This window comes from Gobio gobio (assembly GCF_949357685.1).
Source record: "Gobio gobio genome assembly, chromosome: 13".
Taxonomy (NCBI): Eukaryota; Metazoa; Chordata; class Actinopteri; order Cypriniformes; family Gobionidae; genus Gobio; species Gobio gobio.
Window position 1 is genome coordinate 45303798 of NC_137106.1, and position 22462 is coordinate 45326259.

Here is a 22462-nt window from a genome sequence, read left to right on the forward strand (position 1 = left end):
AGTGTTGAAACATTTAGCGTTTAGCAGCATCGCTCAGCACACACACATCCAGCATGTGTAATTGTGTGTCTATCTGTTTGTCAGGTGACTCACGCACCAAAGGTCGAGCAGCAGGGTCAACTCTTGGGCTTGTTTGATGAAAAGGCTTTTCTATCCAGTAAGCAGCTGAAAGCGGGTGAGGATCCTTACAGAGAACATGCCTTCAACCTGCAGGAGAGCGACCGACTGGGGAGCGAACGCGCCATCAGAGACACACGCCACTATCGGTAATAACTTCATTTCTTACATATTTGGGCTATTTTAACCCTTCTGTTATGTTAAAACACTGAGTAAAACTTTTGTGCTGGGGTCAAATAAACCCACATTGGATTGCATGCAATTTGCCAAAAATCAACACAATGAAAAAGAAAAGAAGACCAATGTTGTGGACTATATTTAAGGGTTATACTGTATATACAGCGGGTAAAATAAGTATTGAACACGTCACAATTTTTCTCAGTAAATATATTTCTAAAGGTGCTATTGACATGAAATTGTCACCAGATGTTGGTAACAACCCATGCAATCCACACATGCAAAGAAATCAAACCATAGATGTCCATAGATGTCCATCATTTGTGTTCCGAAGATGAACGGAGGTCTTACGGGTGTCGAACGACATGAGGGGAAGTAATTAATGACAGAATTTTCATTTTTGGGTGAACTAACCCTTTAATTGGTTTCAAGTCATGTTATTGGCTGGGCCATTCTAGCAGCTTTATTTTCTTTCTCTGAAACCAATTGAGAGTTTCCTTGGTTGTGTGTTTGGGATCAGTGTCTTGCTAAAATGTCCACTCTCGTTTCATCTTTATCATCCTGGTAGATGGCAGCAGATTTTTATCAAAAATGTCTCTGTACATTTTTCCCTTCATCCTTCTTGCCAGTACCGTATGCTGAAAATCAGCCCCACACCATGATGTTCCCACCTCCAAACTTCACTGTTGGTATAGTGTTTTTGGGGTGGTGTGCAGTGCCATTTCTCCTCCAAACATGGTGTGTATTATGGCATCCAAAGAGTTCAATTTTGGCCTCATCTGACCAGACTATATTCTCCCAGTATTTCACAGGCTTGTCCAAATGTTGTGCAGCAAACTTTAGACGAGCTTCAACATGTGTTTTCTTCAGCAGTGGAGTGAGCGTGTTGAGTGTGCATACAGGCCATGGCGGTTGAGTGCATTATTTATTGTTTTCTTTGAAACAATTGTGCCTGGTGATTCCAGGTCTTTCTGAAGCTGTCCACAAGTGATCCTTGGCTCTTGGACAACACTTCTGATAATTCTTTTCACTCCTCTGTCAGAAATCTTGCGAGGAGCACCTGGTCGTGGCCGGTTTATGGTGAAATTATGTTCTTTCCATTTACGGATTATGGCCCCAACAGTGCTCACTGGAACATTCATAAGTTTTCAAATCCTTCTGTAACCAATGCCATCACTATGTTTTTGCAACAATAAGGTTGTGAAGGTCTTGCGAGAGCTCTTTGCTTTTACCCATCATGAGATGTTTCTTGTGTGACACCTTGGTATTGAGACTGAATCGGCTGATATTAATAAGCCTTGACACGGGGCAGGGTTGCTTTCTAATTACTGATTGTCTTGGCTTTCCATGCCTTTTTGCACCTCCCTTTCTTCATGTGTTCAATACTTTTTCCCTGTGTCATTTAACATTATTACACATTACTTAATTTATGGACATCTATGATTTCTTTACATGTGTGGATTGTATGGGTTGTTACCAACATCTGGTGAACATTTCATGTCAATAGCACCTTTAGAAATATATTTACTGAGAAAAATGGTGTCTTGTTCAATACTTATTTTACCCATATATATACAGCGATTAGGCATAACAGTAAGACCATCTTCCTAATATTGTGTTGGTCCCCCTTTTGCTGCCAAAACCACCCTGACCCGTCGAGGTATGAACACCTCAAACTCATTGTTGTGCTCCTCAAACCATTCCTGAACCATTTTTGCTTTGTGTCAGGCGCATTATCTGCTGAAAGAGCCACAGCCACCAGGGAAAACCGTTTCCATGAAAGAGTGTACATGGTCTGCAACAATGCTTAGGTAGGTGCTACGTGTCAAAGTAACATCCACATGGATGGCAGGACCCAAGGTTTCCCAGCAGAACATTGCCCAAAGTATCACACTGCCTCCGCCGGCTTGCCTTCTTCCCATAATGCATCCTTGTGCCATGTGTTCCCCAGGTAAGAGACACACACGCACCCGGCCATCCACGTGATGTAAAACAAAACGCGATTCCTCAGACCACGCCATCTTCTTCCATTGCTCCGTGGTCCAGTTCTGATGCTCACGTGCCCACCGTTGCCACTTTCGGCAGTGGACAGGGGTCAGCATGGGCACCCTGACTGGTCTGCGGCTATGCAGCTCCATACACAACAAACTAAGATGCACTGTGTATTCTGACACCTTTCTATCAGAACCAGCATTAACTTCTTGAGCAATTTGAGCTACAGTAGCTCGTCTGTTTGATTGGACCACACGGGCCAGCCTTCGCTCCCCACATGCATCAATGAGCCTTGGCCGCCCATGACCCTGTCTCCGGTTCTCCACTGTTCCTTCCTTGGAGCACTTTTGATAGACACTGACCACTGCAGACCGGGAACACCCCACAAGAGCTGCAGTTTTGGAGATGCTCTGACCCAGTTGTCTAGCATCACAATTTGGCCTACATTTTTCCTACTTCTAACTAGGGATGCACCGAATCTTGGATTCGGATTCGGCCTCGGCCGAATATTGGGCTTTTTGGCGGGGTTCGGTTTCTGCCGAACCTTAGAATTTTCTTCCACCGAACCGAACCCTAGGCTTGCACTACGCGCCTCCGCTGGTCAAACGTAATGACGCTGCCGTTGATTACAGGAAGGTGTTTACTACTAGGTGGACCGTTCGAATGCAGGCTGTGAGAAAGTGAAAATGGAACTCGTGAACAGAAAACGTGTTGTTTGGCATCACTTTCAGTCAAAAGAAGGCGATTAAAGTCGAGCTACATGTTCAATTTGCAATACCAATTTGTCTCGTGGTGGCAAGGACCCTAAACAACAGCCGCTGCTAAAACATTTGCATATGAAACATCCAAAAGAATGCGAGTTGTGCATAAAGGAATCTACAGACAGCAGCCAAAATGCAGCAACTATAAATATAAATAGGCATAATGTTGCCTATTCTTAATTAAAATAAATAAAAAATACACTGCTGTAGGGATGCTCATTTCGGTTAATTTTCCCAACCAACCGCTGCTCATTATACGATTATTAACAGTTAACTGATAAGATTATAATACTGAATTGGCATTAAATTGGCATTAGATTGACTGTCTGTGACCCGTTAAAAAGACGGGTTTATTTTACTGTGCAAACAGCCGCATACAGATCAGATAAAATATAAATAAAAAGCATAAAATAAATAGGCCTACACTAAATATTTTTCACTTAAATAATTACCAAATTAAGATGACAAAACGAAAATACACTGAATCCGTTTGAAGCTTTGAAAAACCCTCTCGCCCGTTTATACTTTCGTCTTTCTCCGCAGCGCGAGCCTCTGCTGACTGCGCGCACGCCTTCTGTGCTCGCCATTGTGCTATTCTTTGAAACGACAGAGGGTGACTCGGAGTAATTGTTCTATAACAGGAAACAGCGGCGAGAAGAACACACGTGACAATGTTTACTTTAGTAAACTTTACCTAAACCACACTACGAAAAGCCTTAAACAAGGCTTCAGATGGCACTGATGTCCCGGGAATACAGAGATAACGCCTCGCTAGAGTGGCCAGCCTCGAGAAGCGCCTTTCATTTGCTTTCCACCAGTCAGGAGCTTGTACTACTGCTCTATTTTATTACAGCATATAATGCGTAGCATATTTTGCTATTAACTTCGTTGCCCTTTCTGTCGAAATGGTCCTACACAGTAGACTTCTTCTTTCCCATTGCTTCATTTTGCTAAATATATCTGGTTAGACTTGTGGTGTGTCGACGCACTCCGTGAGTGGACAAATACAGCATATTTTCCTTTAACCATGCAGCAAACAAAAAAGCGTTTAAAAAACCTTTTAACTGATAGTATTAACCGGTCAAAGTTCTTACTTTCGGTTATCGGTTAAACGGTCAATATGAGCATCCCTACACTGCTGTGGACGTTGTTTACTTCATTAATGTGTTTACTGTGATAATTGACTGAGGATGGGTGTAGGATTCAGTATTTGGTTTCGGATTCGGCAGAATCTTAACCAGTGGATTCGGTATTCGGCCGAACCCCAAAAATCTGGATTCAGTGCATCCCTACTTCTAACACATCAACTTTGTTGACAAAATGTTCACTCACACTTTTACAACTTTCACTTACCACTAACAGGGGCCGTGCTGAAGAGATAATCAGTGTTATTCACTTCACCTGTCTTCACGGTCATAATTTTATGCCTGATCGGGATATATATATATCATGAATACTTGTTGCGCCTATTTGCACACTGAGGTGCAAAAATGGGTTTCTCACACAACAGTCCAGTAATTGAGATCCTTAAAACTAATAACAGAAAACATCCTTTGACAGATTAGGTTTTTTTTTTTTGACCGTGAAACTCAACTAAATTGAATTTTCCCTGGATGATTCAGAAGACTAGTCTTCAATTTCGAGTAAACTTTTTGTTTTAAGCTTCATAATGTATTTCATATTTTAGTCTTTGACATCTACAATAAAGGTTCTGTGTTTTTCACCTGATTCTTGCTGTTTTTCAGTGTTGATTTTTGGCACGTTTTGACCCCTAACACAATCATAGTGATCAAAATTTGCACAGCCTTTCCAAAACACATCTATGCGTCGAAACTTTGCTTGCACAGAATTCAAGAAGAAATACATAATTTAACCAGTGATTTTCAAGCTGTTTGCAAATTGAATGCAGGTCAAATTGACCCGAACGCAACAGAGTTCATCTCAGCTCTGTTTAACATATTTTCCTATGTTTAAATCCACACCTTATGGCAATCCAATTGTCTGTGTGGTGTGCTGCATTCACAGATGCTCCTCTATGACCTTTGACCCTGACCTGCCGCCCACCAGCATCATCATCACTTTTCACAATGAGGCGCGCTCCACCCTGCTGCGCACTATTAAGAGGTAACAGCCTACACTGCATCCAACACACACAGACTTTCTAGAGCTGAACCAGACACACTGACATTCAGCTTTACAGCAGCGCTTACATACACAAAGAAAAAATACAGCATTAGTCCTTCTGTGACCATCGAAGAACCTGCACTTGTCATCCAAAAGAACTATTTCTACCTGATTTAACCCAGAACATGTTTTATTTGTGGGTATGAATAAATGTATTTATGTAAAACACCGTTAAACATGTTAAATGATATCTTTGTTATTTTCAGTGTGGAGATAGTAAAAGTTTTTTACATTGCCATTTACATTTCAAATCAAATCTGTTGAGGATGTCATGAAGTTTCAGACTTAAAAGTTGAGTAAATCTGTGTTTAAATCTAAAACAGGTCATGCAAAGGCATGAAAGGGTTCAAATCGTTTTCACCACACTAAGGTGTTTTCAGGGTCTTGCTAGACTGAGTAAACCCAGCCCGATCTACCGGCGATTTGATTTCGCCCTGCAGCTCAGGCTGGAAACCTGTACATTTCTATCCTGCTTCCGTTAAAAATCTGCAGGGACCAATCACAAACCGGCTTATCCAGTTGGCGTGCTATTGGCGGGTTTAACACAATGACGGATAGGGAAGTGATGGATCGTTGGTCTGATTGGTTGAAGGACTATCCAATTGTGTAGAGATTCATTTGAACTATGCCCGTTGATCACGCCTCTTGTGCAGTAGAAAATACAGAGCAGACTCCACAGACCAATGTTCAATCTTAAAACATTGAGCTTGGTCTGGTGTAGGGATGAAACAGTATGGAAATTTCACATCACGATTATAGTGACCCAAATTATCACGGTTATCAATATTATCACGGTTTTGTTCAAATGAGATGAAAGTGTTCAAAAAGAACAGATGCACACACTTAAAACATTTCAACAAGTTTTATATATTTGAAAATCAACAAACAACAAATAAATCAAGCAGCTCTATGCACTTTTTTAAGCTAGATTCTGTGGGATATCCTTCCTTATAATGGCCGTCGTCAATAGCAACGCATAAATAAAAATAATTTGGTGTAAATATAATCTCTAATATTATCTCTGTAAATATATTCTCAAGCAATATTCTCATCAGTGTTCAGCAATGATGCATTTAAATCTAGCATATTTTGTGTAAGAGCCCAAACAGTATCCTAGTGAAATAATGCATATCCATATTTCCAAATGATTTGACAGTTTATTTTATATCAAAAAGGTGTGCATCATACATGACACCTAGATGAACACTTTACAGTGAGTTTTATGACTGTCATTCCCTTCAAATGCTATTGAAGTTTGAAACGTGTAACGTTACTAATGTTGTGTGTAACTTTAGAGACGGTCCCTAAATTCCCCAGCGTTATGCCAGTCATATCAGATGCGCTGTGGTTCTGCTGTGTTTGTTTGAAACCATTTTCGCTGCTGAAATAGAACAGAAACAGTCAACCTCTGGATGATGAGTGAATCTCCTGCGTACATCGCATGTTTTGAGTGCAGATTTCAGCGAGTGAGCGCGGCGCACGCTCTGAACAAAACTCTGGCTAATCTGAACGCCTCTGATTATGAGACATTGCATTCATAAACACGTGTGAGTGGTTATAATGCGCAACGCGATTATAACGGATGGTTTTTGAGAAGACTATAATAAGTTCAACCGCCAGAGTGGCTAGTGTGCAGCCGAAATAAAGTTAACTTACACCCGCAAATGGCGGTTGTTAATGTAAAGCCCTGATTATTATCCCTTAAATGTCACCCTAGTCTTGTCTGAATTTGTTCGTTCGCTTCACGTTATTATTTCCCAGATGTAGTTTTGGTACTGAGGTCAAAGTCCACTTGCCTTGCGTTTGCAGATTTGAAGTGTTTCCCCTATTACAGCGTTTTTCTTCTGGCATGTTCTGCAGACAGGGAGACCATCTTCGATTAAGTTTCCCTCAGGACTTTTGTAAAAGCCAAAATATGACCACACCTCAGATTTGGTCCTTTTAGAGGCTGAACAATCCCCCGAGTGCTGTCACTGCCCTCTTCCATTTATTCTCATTCAAAAACAACGGTGCTGCGCCAGACTGACGCTGACTAAACAAGATTTACCGCAAGTTTTCACAATGATAATTAAATTTTAAACTATATCACTAACCGTCACTAAATTTTATCGTGGTTTATCGTGAAACCGGTAATCGTTTCATCCCTAGTCTGGTGATTACAAGGGTCTTGCTATACGATTGCAAAAATCCCTTGGGAAAATGAACTGCACTAAATTGTATTGAATGGGCATGTGTAGTGTACTTCAAAACTTATATAAAAAGTATATTTAAAAAAAATGTACTTGCAGATAATATAATATTAATAAAATATAAAGGCCACTTAAAGGGTTACTTCAGCGATTAGCATTAAGCGTTGTATCAGTAGAAACCCGGTAGTATATTCAAATGATCGTGCTTTCCCCCCCCCCTCATATACGCCTGAGACGAGATATTTATGTATTTTATGTCTGGAAAAAAGCCTCCGACGACGCAAATATTGTCATTTTGCGTCATCTGAGATTTTTTGGCAAGAGGCTAGAGACTACAGCCAGTAGAAGGAGCTGTTCTGCATGTTTTCAATCCGCCCATAGGGGTGGGATCTCACTCACAGAATGTAAATGCGTACGGCCACTCAGGCATTCATAACGGCCGTGAATGTATGCTGGGCGGCCGTGCTCATTTTAGTTTCGATTTAGAATTAGCACCAATTAAGGGGCGGGTTGCTTGAATTGTGCATTCATTAGCCTATTATTCTTAATGAAAAACACAACAACAAAACGGTACAATGTCAAACTCACTTAAATATGCGCGTTTCACTTTGAAACCAAATCTTCCGCGATCATCTGGTCTGTCAGCTCCTCACTCTCTGATGAATGAAATCTGACTCCTGCTGCGTTTGTGCTGTGACTCTCGTTCGGCTCGTGCTGTATTGAGCAGACATGTTCAGTTTTTAATTGCGGTGTCTGTTCTCTAACTGAACTAAATTATTGTATAACTATAAAAATAAAAACGACGGTGGGGGGGGGGGGGGTGCCACGGTGGGCAAGTGATTTAACCAGTAGGCGTGGCTTCGGAGTGGCCGTGTAGGGCAGCGAAGCAAGTGCATTCTGGGAGTTGTTGTCTTTCATCAATATGAGCCAAAAATACATTTCCTGGCTTTTCTCAGTCTAGAAGGCACCAAATTCAAAAATAATTTCACATTTCTTCTACATAAATGACTCAATTTAAATACACATTCATCATTCCAGCAGTGAAGTACCCCTTTAAGTGTACTTAAAAAAAGCACACTTTAATGGCTTTTAAAATGTGCTCTTTGTAATAATGTCAAATTAAAAGTTTTACTTTAAAGTACATTTTAAATAGAAGTACACTTATTTTGATGCACTGCCTAATATACTAAAGTACTTTTAAAGTACTTGATTATAATTTTAAATGTAGTGTGTTATTTTTTTATAATACTTTTAAAGTTAAAGAGGACATATTATGCTTTGTTTTGTTGCTATTTGAGCATGAAAAAAGTCCCTCCAGCGGGAGTTCTTCTCTATATTAGCGTCAGTGTTTCTGAACTCCCTGAAACGCCTCCATTGTAGTCTTGAGTTTCTTCCGGGAACAAACACGTCACAATGTTCCTCATTTAAATAATTCATGAGAAAAATAAAGGGGCGGGGCCTGTTGAGTGAGTTAGTAGTGTTGAAACTGGTGGTTATGGTGAGGGAGGGGCGGGACATTTCCCAAACACGCTCGAAGCTCTTGACCAATAACAACACACGGTTTCAACCGACCAATCAGAGCACACAGTGCTTTTCAGAAGGAGGGGCTTCAGAGAGACAGGAACTAAACCGAGCGTTACTGACAGACTGGGAAGAGATGAGCTGCAACAATGGAGAATATGGGGGAAAAAATGAACATTCAAGCATTAAAACCTGTTCTAGAGCCCAAAAACTAAATCAAGACTTAGTAAAAGGGCATAATAGGTCCTATTTGATATGATTTAAATGTACTGTATTGCAATTTCGTCATTACAAATGTGTAATTATGAATATATTTAAATACATGATGTACATGAAGTTTGAATAGAAGTGGTATTAAAGTCTTCTAGATTACCACAAATGCTTTACATTCAGCAGTACACAATAACACAATTTTAAAGACAATAGAAGTAATTCTGAAAGTAAATGTAAAGAAAAGAAAAGTTCTCCTAAGTGGGTCAACAAAAACAAATCGCTTTTTAAATAAATTAAAACTATAATACATTTTATTTTAATTGCAGTTACCATTCAACGAAGTGTCTGAAAACATTACATTCATTGTATTCTAACAAGTAGTCTTTTTAAAAGTATGCTGAAGTGCACTTCTTCTTCACAAGGCATGTTGCTATGCGATGGTTTTATAGGCAGCTGTTAGGGTGTTTAGGGCAGTTAGGTGGTTGCTTACTGGTGCAAGTAAAAAGAGCCCAACCACACCTGCATAATTTAAGCTTTCAGTCATGTCTGTAGTAACAGTGCAGGACACACTGAAGCTTACACACTGAAGTTTAGGTATAACACATTATCCTTTTTCCATCCTGTTCTTTTTGTTTCAGTGCACTAACGAGAAGCCCACCTCGTTTGATACAGGAGATTATTCTCGTGGACGACTTTAGCTCTGACCGTAAGTAGAGCTTCATTTCACTGCAACACAAGAGCACAGAAACACACACATATGAAAGCACTGAATGATGACAAAGTGTTTCCTGCACATTAGCGGTGCAGTTCTTTATAAATATTGCTCATTCTATGTACATCAGTGAGCCAAGACTGAGCCCGGCCCTGCTGTTGTCATGGTGAGGAAACAAACTGCACAATCAGAATTGTAGCTCTGCTGTGATTAATGTTGTGGAGCGACAGAGAGTCATAAAGTTGGCCACTGTGATTTTTCCCTTTACAGAGATCACGTGTTGAGTTTAGGCAGTGCTTTACACTCTTGGCATGGGAACCACATGCACCTCACAAAACACACACATGTGCAGAGATGCAAACTGATCAGTCAGAAAATGAGATAAGACTGCAGTGCATTACTGATTGCTTCAAGGGTTCAAGTCTGATGAATTACAGGAACTATATCGGGTTTCTGAACTAAAACACTAGAGTATGAGCCTATCTAGAGCAGTCTTTACGGAAGTTGCATATATATATAGTAAAGAGGTGAGCAAGCAAAGTCCAAATAAGGCAGCATCCATTTAAGATTGTAATAAATCTAGTCTTATTATACAGTAAATACACTGCAAAAAAACTGGTTGGCCCCACTTTATATTAGGTGTCTTTACAGTTTTTCTTGATTGTTTACACACATTTTCTGAAAGCATGCCTCATACTCTCAGAACTTTACACACAAATCAAAAAACACACACACAATGGGCAAAACCCCTCAGTTCTCCTGCAAAATGAAACTTTACATTCAAAACAATGTTATTTCTTCTCAAAATGGTATTTTGTTTTCAAATGACACACACAAACCATCATATGAATAGACATTTATAAGAAGCAGTTGAACACTGATGTGCTCAATATAAAATAGAAAAACTTCTTCTCCATTCATCATAATGACTTAGGTCTTTTTTTGGTTCAGTGTTAAACTTACTACAGACAGTACATACAGTAGTATTTAACATAACAAGTACATAAGTATTTGATACACTGCCGATTTTGCAGGTTTTCCTACTTACAAAGCATGTAGAGGTCTGTATGTACACTTCAACTGTGAGAGACTGAATCTAAAAAATTCTGAAAATCACATTGTATGATTTTTAAATAATTAATTTGCATTTTATTGCATGACATAAGTATTTGATCACCTACCAACCAGTGAGAATTCCGGCTCTCACAGACCTGGCAAGGTCCCCCTGCTCAAGCCAGCGCATGTCCAGGCCCGTCTGAAGTTTGCCAATGACCATCTGGATGATCCAGAGGAGGAATGGGAGAAGGTCATGTGGTCTGATGAGACAAAATAGAGCTTTTTGGTCTAAACTCCACTCGCCCGTTTTTGGAGGAAGAAGAAGGACGAGTACAACCCCAAGAACACCATCCCAACCGGGAAGCATGGAGGTGGAAACATCATTCTTCTGGGATGCTTTTCTGCAAAGGGGGCAGGGCGACTGCACCGTATTGAGGGGAGGATGGATGGGGCCATGTATCGCCAGATCTTGGCCAACAACCTCCTTCCCTCAGTAAGAGCATTGAAGATGGGTCGTGGCTGGGTCTTCCAGCACGACAACGACCGAAACACACAGCCAGGGCAACTAAGGAGTGGCTCCGTCAGAAGCATCTCAAGGTCCTGGAGTGTCCTAGCCAGTCTCCAGACCTGAACCCAATAGAACATCTTTGGAGGGAGCTGAAAGTCCGTATTGCCCAGCGACAGCCCCGAAACCTGAAGGATCTGGAGAAGGTCTGCATGGAGGAGTGGGTGAATCCCTGCTGCAGTGTGTGCAAACCTGGTCGAGAACTACAGGAAACGGATGATCTCTGTAATTGCAAACAAAGGTTTCTGTACCAAATATTAAGTTCTGCTTTTTTGATGTATCAAATATTTGTCATGCAATAAAATGCAAATGAATTACTTAAAAATCATACAATGTGATTTTCTGGATTTTTGTTTTAGATTCCGTCTCTCACACTTGAAGTGTACCTATGATAAAAAATTACAGACTTCTACATGTTTGTAAGTGAGCAAACCTGCAAAATCGACAGTGTATCAAATACTTGTTCTCCCCACTGTATATAAGTGTGTTGTAAAATATTTGAGAATATTGTTTTTATACTCAGAACACACAAATACACAGTAACAAACATATTATATTTTTCCCACAAAAACAATGTACACCGTGTACATCCCAACCAACACAAAGTTTCACATACAGTGGTCTACATACAAAACAACAGAAGAATTTACTGTATTCAGTTACAGTAAAACAAAAAACTATGCTGCTCCAAAACAGAAGAGCTCACCTGTTGCCCTTTTACGCTAAAGCTCTGTTTGCTAATTGTTAAACTGTGTGACAGGTGTTTGCCCTTGTGATGAGTCAGTGTGCATATTTAAATGGCAGTGTGCTCCTTGTGAAAACAAGAGATTTTCTGCATGAAAATTGCGCCAAATGCAGAAAATTGTGTGTAGTGTTTTGAAAAAAGTGTGTTTTAGAACTGCAATTTGAGTGTAAAGCAGGAATTGTGCTTGTAGTTTAGCAGAATTGGTTCAGGGTTCATTGGTACCAGTATTTGTGTGTAAACAATTGAGAAAATCTGTAACTATTGTGTACTTATGTCAAAAAAATGTGGTAACACTTTATTTTGATGGTCCCTTTTGAACATTCTGTTGACTATAAGTAACTTTGTCAACTTATTTTAATAACCAAACCTAACAGTCTACTACAGTTTTTCTCACAAATACTGGTACTTGAGACACAATAACCACTACTTTTTAATGATTAAAAAATGCCATTATTTTATTTGAAAAAAGTTAATAATTGTATTTTATTGACAAAATATTTTAGTTTGTCATGGATATTTTTTTTATTATTATATCAGATAACATTTAAAGCTGTCAAATGGTCATGTTACAATGTACCCCATGGAGCATGCCGTCACATTTCACTTCCATTCTTTCGGAGTAAATCAAGAAAAAAGTATACACTGTATTAATGAAACAAAACCACATAATTGTACTAGACATGTGTGAAATGAATGTGGGGGGAAAATAAATACTCTGAACCCCAAGTGGATATACACAAACTGAGACAGCCAAAAAGTGTTAGGTTGTGCCCCGCTCTCCCCTACACTATCAAGCAGTCAGTAAACAATACACCAAAAACTAGAAAACACATTGTTCAAAACATATAGTTCTCAGGGAGAAGTACATTTTTAATCTCAAAACCAATTTTATATTTTCCGTCATTGTCTTAGTCACGAAAACATGTTCTTTCATAGTAGATCAAAATTGATCAGAAGTTACTACTCTGTGTTGGGTATCAGATGTTAAATACCCAGACTCATCAGAATTGTAGAAACTTGTTGGAGTGTCTGATTAAAACACGGGGAAAGATGTAGTCCTTGCAGTCTTTAATTTATTGGGTTCCGGATGCTTAAGTCTTGAATTCTTTGAACAACCCAAAAGCACATGGAGATACCAGGGGCAAATTCACATGACAGAGGTTAATAAAAGGACAGGATTATCAGGATGGGATGGATAGGATGAACAAGATGAAACAAGATGTACAGGATGAACAGGATGGTCTTTAGTCATTAACGCATCCTAAGGAAAGGACTCAAAGGACATGGTTGGGTGTCCTTTCAAACACCCACACCTCACCAATGCAAAAGAACAATGGAAGGAAGTGCGGTCTATTTATAGACGTTGAACAGGGGATTATGGGTAATGTAGTACATCACATGGTAATGCAAGTTGCCAGGATTTATGAGAAACGTAGTACAAAGAAAAATAAAGGGAAAAAAGGAAACAAATGGGTCAATTTACAACACTCTGCTTTGCTCTTTGCATTTTTGTTCTTCCTCCTCCTCTTCCTCTTTCTTGCCCTCCTCCTCCTCTTCCTCCTCGTCGCCCACTTCGCATACCACCTTCAACAACCTGTTTGCTCTCTGAACTGGCTTTTATTGGTTGTGTCACATCATTTGAAACAGGTTAAATCAATTTTGAGTGGTTGTGTTCAATCAATGACATTTGTTCTTTATTTGTATTTGATTGTTGCCACTTGTGTTTACCAGTATGGATGACTTGTGCATTAGAGTGGAGGATGTGTTTTGAGAATGAGAATGTGTTTAGAGTTTTGCTGAAAAGTCTAAGTGAGATCTGCAAATTGTGTTTTACCATGTGAAATGGTTTAAGGTATTGACAACAGACTGCACAGTTAGCTCAATGAGTTCAGGCAACTGATAACTTTGTTCAGACAATGGGTTTTAGTGTTTTAGCAATTGAGAAAAACCCAGTGTAAATTGCTGTCTACGGAGGGGTCATTTCTGTGGCGGAAACAAGCCTGTAGTACTCCTGTCAGAAATTGAAGCTTCCGCGCCTCGATCGCCCCCCGGTGGCCGGTCCCAGTATAGCTCCTAAACCCCGCCTCTCCATGTATTTGAATGGAGAGCGAGACACACTAAACAAATCAATTACACTTCAAATAATTGTTTCCTAAAGATGGTTTCTGTCATTTTAGGCAGTTTTTATTACGATAATTTCATTTCAAGTGTTCGTTTTTTAAATAAGTTTAGTTTTAGTGAGTTATTTGATGCTATAAAAACGGGGGGTGTGACGTCATGATTGACAGCTGAGATTGACGGCTTCTCTGAGTGAAGTTGTCACTGAGGCACTAACGGACTTTTTTCGGGATTTTTGGGAGGAGATTGGAGCTTTAGCTTTAATTTCTACATTCCCATAACTGTTTATTTCACACCAACACAATGAATTATTCTGCATCTGCGAGAGTGTGGGCGGGCTTTTGATAATCGCGCCTCTACTTCCTGTTCTCTACTGCGCAACTCCGGTCCCGAGATCGCTACTGCGCAGACTCGGTCCCAAGATGTCAGCGCCGTGAGCGGCCCTATGAAAGCTTCAACTATGGTCAACGGAAGTCAATGAAGTCGCGTCGTCCATATTTTTTTACGGTCTATGGGCGGAAACAAGCTTCCATACTAACAGTTTTTTACAATCGCTATGACATTTTTTCAAATACTTTTAACACATTTCCTAAACTCTTAACACAGTTAGCACAACATCTGTCTGTGTAGGCTATACAATTAACACATTTATTTTTGCTTTTACACAAAATGCATACAGTTAACACAAATTTAAAATGCTTGAACTTCTTTTACACACAAGCTCAACCAAGACCAAAACAATGGATTTTTACTGCCAAATTAACCAATGCTTTAACACTGTATGTCAGAACAGACAACACCTTGTTCTAAACCTAACCTTATAGGCTAAAGTCAAAGTAAACAGCTGTTTATATTGTGAACTGAAACACAAATACATCCCCTGTATTTTATTCCATTGGTACTGATAAACAGCTGAGTGAATTTGTGCAAATATATAAATCACAGCTGATTCCCGTCTAGGAATTGTTCAGGTGTTGATGTTCTTTCAATCACATGACCATATGATATACAGTAAAAGAGGACATCTTTGGGCTGATCTTATGTGAACACAAATTAAGTAAGAAAAATGGCTGTATGAGGGAGAGGAAGATGAGCACCAGGACAAGGGAGAGGAATGCCTAGACAAGGGCAAGGTAGAATAAGGGTAACTGATGAAATAAGAGCTACTATCATAGACCATGTCATAAACCACAGGCTATCATACAGAGAGGCTGGTGAACAAGTACAGCCAAATCTCAGCCGGCACACAGTGGCATCCATTATCCAGAATTTTTTGAGAAACCAACAGGTAGGATATTGTATAAGGGCTTCTCCTACTGCAAAGTGTAAATAATTTTTCCATGTATTACAGTGACTGTATGCCTCTGGTCCCTAACTGTATTTTGTCTATCTAAGGATTCAACGTCCTCCCTCAGGGGGGCAGAGGAAAGCTTCTAAATGAAGAACAGGCATTCTATAAAGCTACTCTGAGATGGGTCATTCCTTTTTTGTATTGAATTTCTGCAGCAAAAGAAACAATGCATGCATTTACTAAACCCAACAAAACAAAAATGTGGAGTCTTCAAAAGACACAATCTATGATCAATTACAGTTTTTTACAATCGCTATGACAATTTTTTCAACACTTTTAACAAATTTCCTAAACTCTTAACGCACCACCACACCTACCACACACACTTGGCAAAACGGTTAATTTCATGTTCAAAATCACACATTGTAAACTAAACTCTTACACTTATTTTCTAAATAAAATAACACACTACAACAATACACTAACACTTGTTCTCTTCCAACAGAAACATTTAGTCAATCATAGCACAATGTTATAAAAACACTAACACTAGATGGAATTACAGAAACTGCATTATTTTTTGTGTCAGGTCTGCCCTTATACAATAGACTGTATATTTTATTGATCATAGATTGTGTGTCGTTTGAAGACTCTCCACATTTGTGCTTTGTTGGGTTTAGTAAAAGCATGCATTTTTTTTTCTTTTGCTGCAGAAATTCAATACAAAAAATGAATAACCCATCTCAGAGTAGCTTTATAGAATGCGCTTCAGTTTATTTCATTATCAGCAATCACCATGTTGACAATAGCAAGTTCCTGTTCTTCATTTGGGAGCTTTCCTCTGCCCCCCTGAGGGAGGTGTTGAATCCTTAGAGAGACAAAATACAGTTACATATTAGAGACCAGAGGCACACAGTCACTGTAAAACATGGTAAAAGTATTTACACTTTGCAGAAGGAGAAGCCCTTATACAATATCATACCTGTTGGTTTCTGGAAAAATATCTGGATAATAGATGCTACTGTGTCCCGGCTGAGATTTGGCTGTACTCGTTAACCAGCCCCTCTGATAGCCTGTGGTTTATGACATGGTCTATGATAGTAGCTCTTATTTCATCAGTTACCCTAATTCTGGCCCTTCTTTGAATGTCAGCATGCTTTCTAACTCCTCAATCTCTACCTTGTTCATGTCCAGGCATTCCTCTCCCTTGCCCTTGTCCCATTCCTCTCCCTTGTCCTGGTACTCATCTTCCTCTTGAGGTACACTTCCTCAATCATGAGATTGAAAGAACATCAACACCTGAACAATTCCTAGATGGGAATCAGCTGTGATTTATATATTTGCATAACTTCACTCAGCTGTTTCTAAGTAACTATGGAATAAAATACAGGGGATATATTTGTGTTTCAATTCTCAATATAAACAGCTGTTCCCTTTTTTAGTCTATAAGGTTAAGGTTTAGAACATAGTGTTATATGTTCTGACATACAGTGTTAAAGCATTGGTAAATTTGGCAGTGAAAATCCATTGTTTTGGTCTTGGTTGAGCTTGTGCGTAAAAGAAGTTCAAGCATTTTAAATGTGTGTTAACTATATGCATTTTGTGTAAAAGCAACAATAAATGTGTTAATTGTATAGCCTACACAGACAGATGTTGTGCTAACTGCGTTAAGAGTTTAGGAAATTTGTTAAAAGTATTGAAAAAATTGTCATAGCGATTGTAAAAAACTGTAAATATACTGTCTATTGTATAAGGGCAGACCTGACACATAAAATAATGCAGTTTCTGTAATTTCATCTAGTGTTAGTGTTTTTATAACATTGTGCTATGATTGACTAAATGTTCCTGTTGGAAGAGAACATGTGTTAGTGTTTTGGTAGACATAGTGTGTTAGTGAGTTATTGTATTTTGAAAATTAGTTTTGGAGTTTAGTTTACAATGTGTGATTTTGAGCATGAAATTAATCGTTTTGGCAATTGCGTGATGTAGGTGTGTTGGTGCGTTAAGTGTTTAGGAAATGTGTTCAAAGTATTGAAAAAATTGTCATAGCGATTGTAAAAAACTGTAAGAGTTGCTTGATAAAAAATGTATTACAATTAAGTGAGTTTATGCTAAAAACAAGAAAAAAAAATTAACATTTTGAATAGGTTATTTTTCTTACCCCATCGATGGATAATCGATGAAATGATTGATTTAATGATTGATAAATGTTGATATTTTTTTCCGAGAAAAAAGACCTCATGTAAACGTGTCTTGATTTAAGGTTTAGATATTTGTACTGGAAAAAAAGACAAATACTAAGAAAATTATGTTACAGTGCATGTTATTATTATTGCATATACTGTTTTATAATGTGTTTAGTGCAAACAGCCTCTAGCAATCTTTAAATATAACTGAACTAAAACTATAAAGATCTCACTGACCTCAGACATGCCCAACATTTAGAAGTCGTGTGTTTATTTCAAAGCATGTTAAGTTTGTTCAGAGGTTTGCAGGCTGGTTTTTGCTAAGTTTATGGCATTGTGTCCGCATATAGTCAGGCTCAAACAGTCAGTATCTTGAATATTCAACTTTGTTATCAGAGTCTGTGAAATATTTGGTGCTCGGTACATCTGGATGGAGGAGCGCAGCTCTGAGTTTATTCGGGGTTGTTGGCAGAACAGAAAGCCCTGCAATAATTTAGATGAGCTTTCAGTTTGTTGCTGGATAAACTACAATATGCGCCAGGTTTTAGGAGTGATACTGATAGATTTATAGTCCAGAGTGTAGATCTGAATGATTTAGCCACTGATAAAAAAAACAAAAACTACCCAATTTGGTTAATGAAAGGCTTTAAAAAAAAAAAAAAAAAAAAAACCTTGGCAGTTTATGATATTTAATGCATCAACTCCTGAACCTATTTTTGTCAGCTGAACTCCTTTGATTTAAAATAATTACTTGCAGTACCTATTGAGATTTTAAGTAAATATTTCGATAAGTTACACATATTTATAAAATATACACATATCTCATATTCAATTTTCCATAAATGCTTGTCAGTACATTTAGCAGTACACTTTAACCATATTTCAAAAGCAATGCAATTATGAAATGTACTTAAGTGGGTCAAAAAAGCTCTCTTAATTGAATTTTGAAATTAAACTATAATACATTAAGTGTCCGAAAATATTACATTCAGTTTGCACTTAAGTCTATTACTTTCACAATTCTCTGTTATCGATTAATAGTTACATTACACGCAGGTACACAAACTGAACATTATTGTAATGTGTTGTCAAAATAATTGCGGTGTGTACATACAAAGCAACTTTTGGATTGCTATCAATGAAGTAAGATGCTCTTTAGTGTGATTACAGCATCTACCAGCTGAAGCTAGCCAGCCAAACCATGACCGATTACAGATCCATGCACATGCAGACGGGAGGGGTTGATCATGGTGGCGAGGAGCTTTGGAGGATTAGCTTTAGCCAGCCATCCTGATCAGGTTATTGTGTGTATTTGTGAATGGCCATGTTTATTCATTGTAATTACCTCGAACAAATTAGCCTCAGAGGTGCCAGCTCGCAGCTGTCCTGACAGGGTTCACCGCTCTGGTTTGAGCCGCTGCCAGGCTGCATGCTGTAGAAGCAGCGTTTCCGGCCGGAGGATCTGCTTGCACAGTCAGGCACGTAAACCTGCAAATGAGCTTTACTGTTCTGAAGGGTAAAGCAGGATTTTCACTGCACCTTTAAATCCTGTTAACGCTAGTCTTAGCACGGCTGATCTCCGCTTTCATCAGCAGGACCATGTGACTGGCATATCTTCACATCTCAGTGTTTGGACACATGCAGATAATACCAAACACTTAGCAGATTTCTTGCTTTTTCGCACTGTATATCTCTTGCCTTTTAGTGCTGTTGGGTAAGGCAAGTATTGTTATTGCTACAGTTTATACTTAGAGTTACTGATTTGAATGTCTAAATTTAAGTGTATGCAACTCATTCAGGGTTCCCAAGTCAGCAGTTTTCTTGTGGAATCAGGCTACTTTGTAACTATTTTTGCCATACACTATGTGTGCGTCTCTACCAGCTCCCTAGATCAGTAGTCAGGGCACTGACTGATTCCCTGATAAGTGCCCTGACTACTGAACTAGGGCGCTGATTGAGACGCACACTGAATTGACACCCCTCCAAATCATTGAATTCAGGTGTTCAATCACTTCCATGCCCACAGGTGTATAAAATCAAGCACCTAGGCATGCAGACGCTTCTACAAACATTTGTGAAAGAATGGGTCGCTCTCAGGAGCTAGGTAAACTCAAGCGTGGTACCGTAATGGGTTGCCACCTGTGCAATAAGTCAATTCGTGAAATTTCCTCACTACAAAATATTCCACGTCTAACTGTTAGTGGTAATATAACAAAGTGTAAGTAATTGGGAACAGGTACTTGCCTGACTGCATTGTGCCAAGTGTAAAGTTTGGTGGAGGAGGGATTATGGTGGGGGGGTTGTTTAGTCCTTAGTTCCAGTGAAAGGAACTCTTAATGCTTCAGCATACCAAGACATTTTGGACAATTTCATGCTCCCAACTTTGTGAAGGACAGCCACTGGTAGGGGCCTTTGAACTGTTAGTGATCACTACAATATATTGGTTTTCAATTTGCATAACAGTCACTGTGCATATTTAGATTTTTTTATTCAAGATTGCTTAAAGTTTCACTTTTCAAATGCTCTTTTTTTTTTTAGGAAGTAAAGGTAAGTATAGTGCACATGTGAACTAAAATTTGTTATGGGTCATGACACAAAGACGGCGTTGTTTAACAAAGGGGGGAAATGGTTTTGCAATACAAAGACAGAGAAAAAAAAAAAGAAAATTAAAATGATCAAGCAACCATCTTTATTATTTTTTAACCTGTTTGTTGTAAAGGCATGAATGGAACCTCAAATCGTGAGGCTTGTTGAGGAAAGGTGTGCTGTTGGATGGAGGAATCAGGATCAGAATATCACAGAGATTTGCTGGTTAGGTTCTTTTGACAAAATGGAAAATGTGAAAGGAATCACGGAATCCAGTCATATTATCTGTTTACATAATTTATTTCTGTGTACTGTGTATAATTACATCGCTATGGCGATGCCTCTGTGTGAGCCGTGTCTGAAGTACGTGTGTACATACACCAATTCTGATGAATGTATGTGTGTGTCTGTGAAATCTGTCAGGAGTTAGTCTGTGCAATAGCAGGGTTGAGTTATAGGAAATGTGTGACACCATGCCCTCGCTTTATCACGGGGGATGAGTCACACCAGTTCTGCATAATGTGTATGGAAGAGGAGCATGCGAGGTCTGCTCTCTAGAGAGGGCTGACTGTGAGTGTTGTGATCGCTTTACACGTCGCAAGCTCTGATCTCGCTTGGCCCCTTTTCTCGAGGGTCGAGCCCATGCAACCTGTGGCTCGGGTCCTGCTGCTGCTGGGGATCGCAGATTGAGTTTGAGACTAGTGAGAATGATCCATGTCTCATGCTCTCTGCTGACTAGAGGACCGTTTTGGATATCAGACCAAAACATGGAGCTCATGTGTTCTGCATCTGATCCTGAGGGATTGGATGTAGAAAAGCAGGCAGTGCTTCGGCAGAGCAGCTTCCTCAGTCCGCCACTTTCAACGAGCTGAGCTTGAGATCATTACTTGCGGTGGCCAGATAAAATCTGGAGTGGCCCAATGAGAGGCAAGACTCGAGTACAGACTCCTCACCACCATCTCCCGTTCTTTCCCAATCTCCACTCTGTTGAGATCGTGGACTCTATACTCTATACTCTGCTTGTGTTGATTCACGTCATACTCTATGGTACTTTGTTTGTGTGAGCAGGGGTATGGGGCAATGCTGAAGGTGGCATAGACACTTGCGGCTTCATCATTGTCATCGTGGAGGAAACCTACTTTGCCTACTTTAGCCTACTTTGTTCTGCAGGAAGAGTTTTGGATCATAGCGATGAATAAGGGCCTGATGCGGTTTAAGAAAGCCACAGATCTTGCCCCCCAGGCAACCAAGCAGACGCCCTGTGCTATTGGTCGTTCTGTAGCTGCTATAGTTTATACGGAGAGACATCTGTGGCTTAATTTAACAGGCATCAAGGAAAAGGACCGATTTTGCCTTCTGGTCTGTTCTGCAATGCAGTTAACACCGTCCTCGACAAATACCGTGAGGTCAAGTGACAGTCAGCAGCGTTCAAGAAGATGATCCCTCACTGTGTCCAAGAGCCAGGCGCCTCTACCAGCTGTGCATGACCGGGGCTCAGCTCTCATAGAGAAGAGCAGAAGGTGAGCATGGGATCTATAGTTCCCCCTCACTAGGACAGAGGGCCTTAGGGGAGATCCAACCTAAGGGAAGTGATATCTGTGAGTCCTGACACCTTCAGGTCTCTGTCCTTCAGAGGGACTTCTCCTGAAGGAGGTCACTGCACACAACTATATTGTGTGCCCTACTGTCCTCAGCGGGCAATTCTACTTATCCCGCTACCACCGATGAGTTAAGGAGGTGGGGCATCTGACAGGTCATTCACCTCATCTTCACTCACAAGTGATTCTTCCTTTAAGTCACTTTGCGTGTTTCCTGCCAGTACACTGCTCCAGGGCACCGATCAGACCAATTCTAACGATAAAATGATTCCACTGTAAGACTTTGTGGCAGTATGTTTTCTACGACTTCACACCCCCACCAGAAGCCTTCGTTCAGCCAAGGAGTGAAGGCTTGTAGTACCATCACAGAGAGGCAAAAAATCCCTTTCCAGAACATTTTCATTCAACGTTCCCAGCTGGTGGAACGATCTTCCCACCGCCATCCGAAACG

General features: G+C 39.8%; 1 protein-coding gene across 1 annotated transcript in view; it reads left to right on the forward strand.

Moving 5' to 3' along the window:
- galnt16 (UDP-N-acetyl-alpha-D-galactosamine:polypeptide N-acetylgalactosaminyltransferase 16) overlaps positions 1-22462 on the forward strand; it is a 103339-nt gene that overhangs the window by 22354 nt on the left and 58523 nt on the right. The window contains exons 2-4 of the mRNA XM_079832951.1: positions 85-266; positions 5073-5171; positions 9793-9860. Coding sequence (XP_079689077.1) covers positions 85-266; positions 5073-5171; positions 9793-9860 — 349 coding nt within the window. The remainder of the gene's footprint in view (positions 1-84; positions 267-5072; positions 5172-9792; positions 9861-22462) is intronic.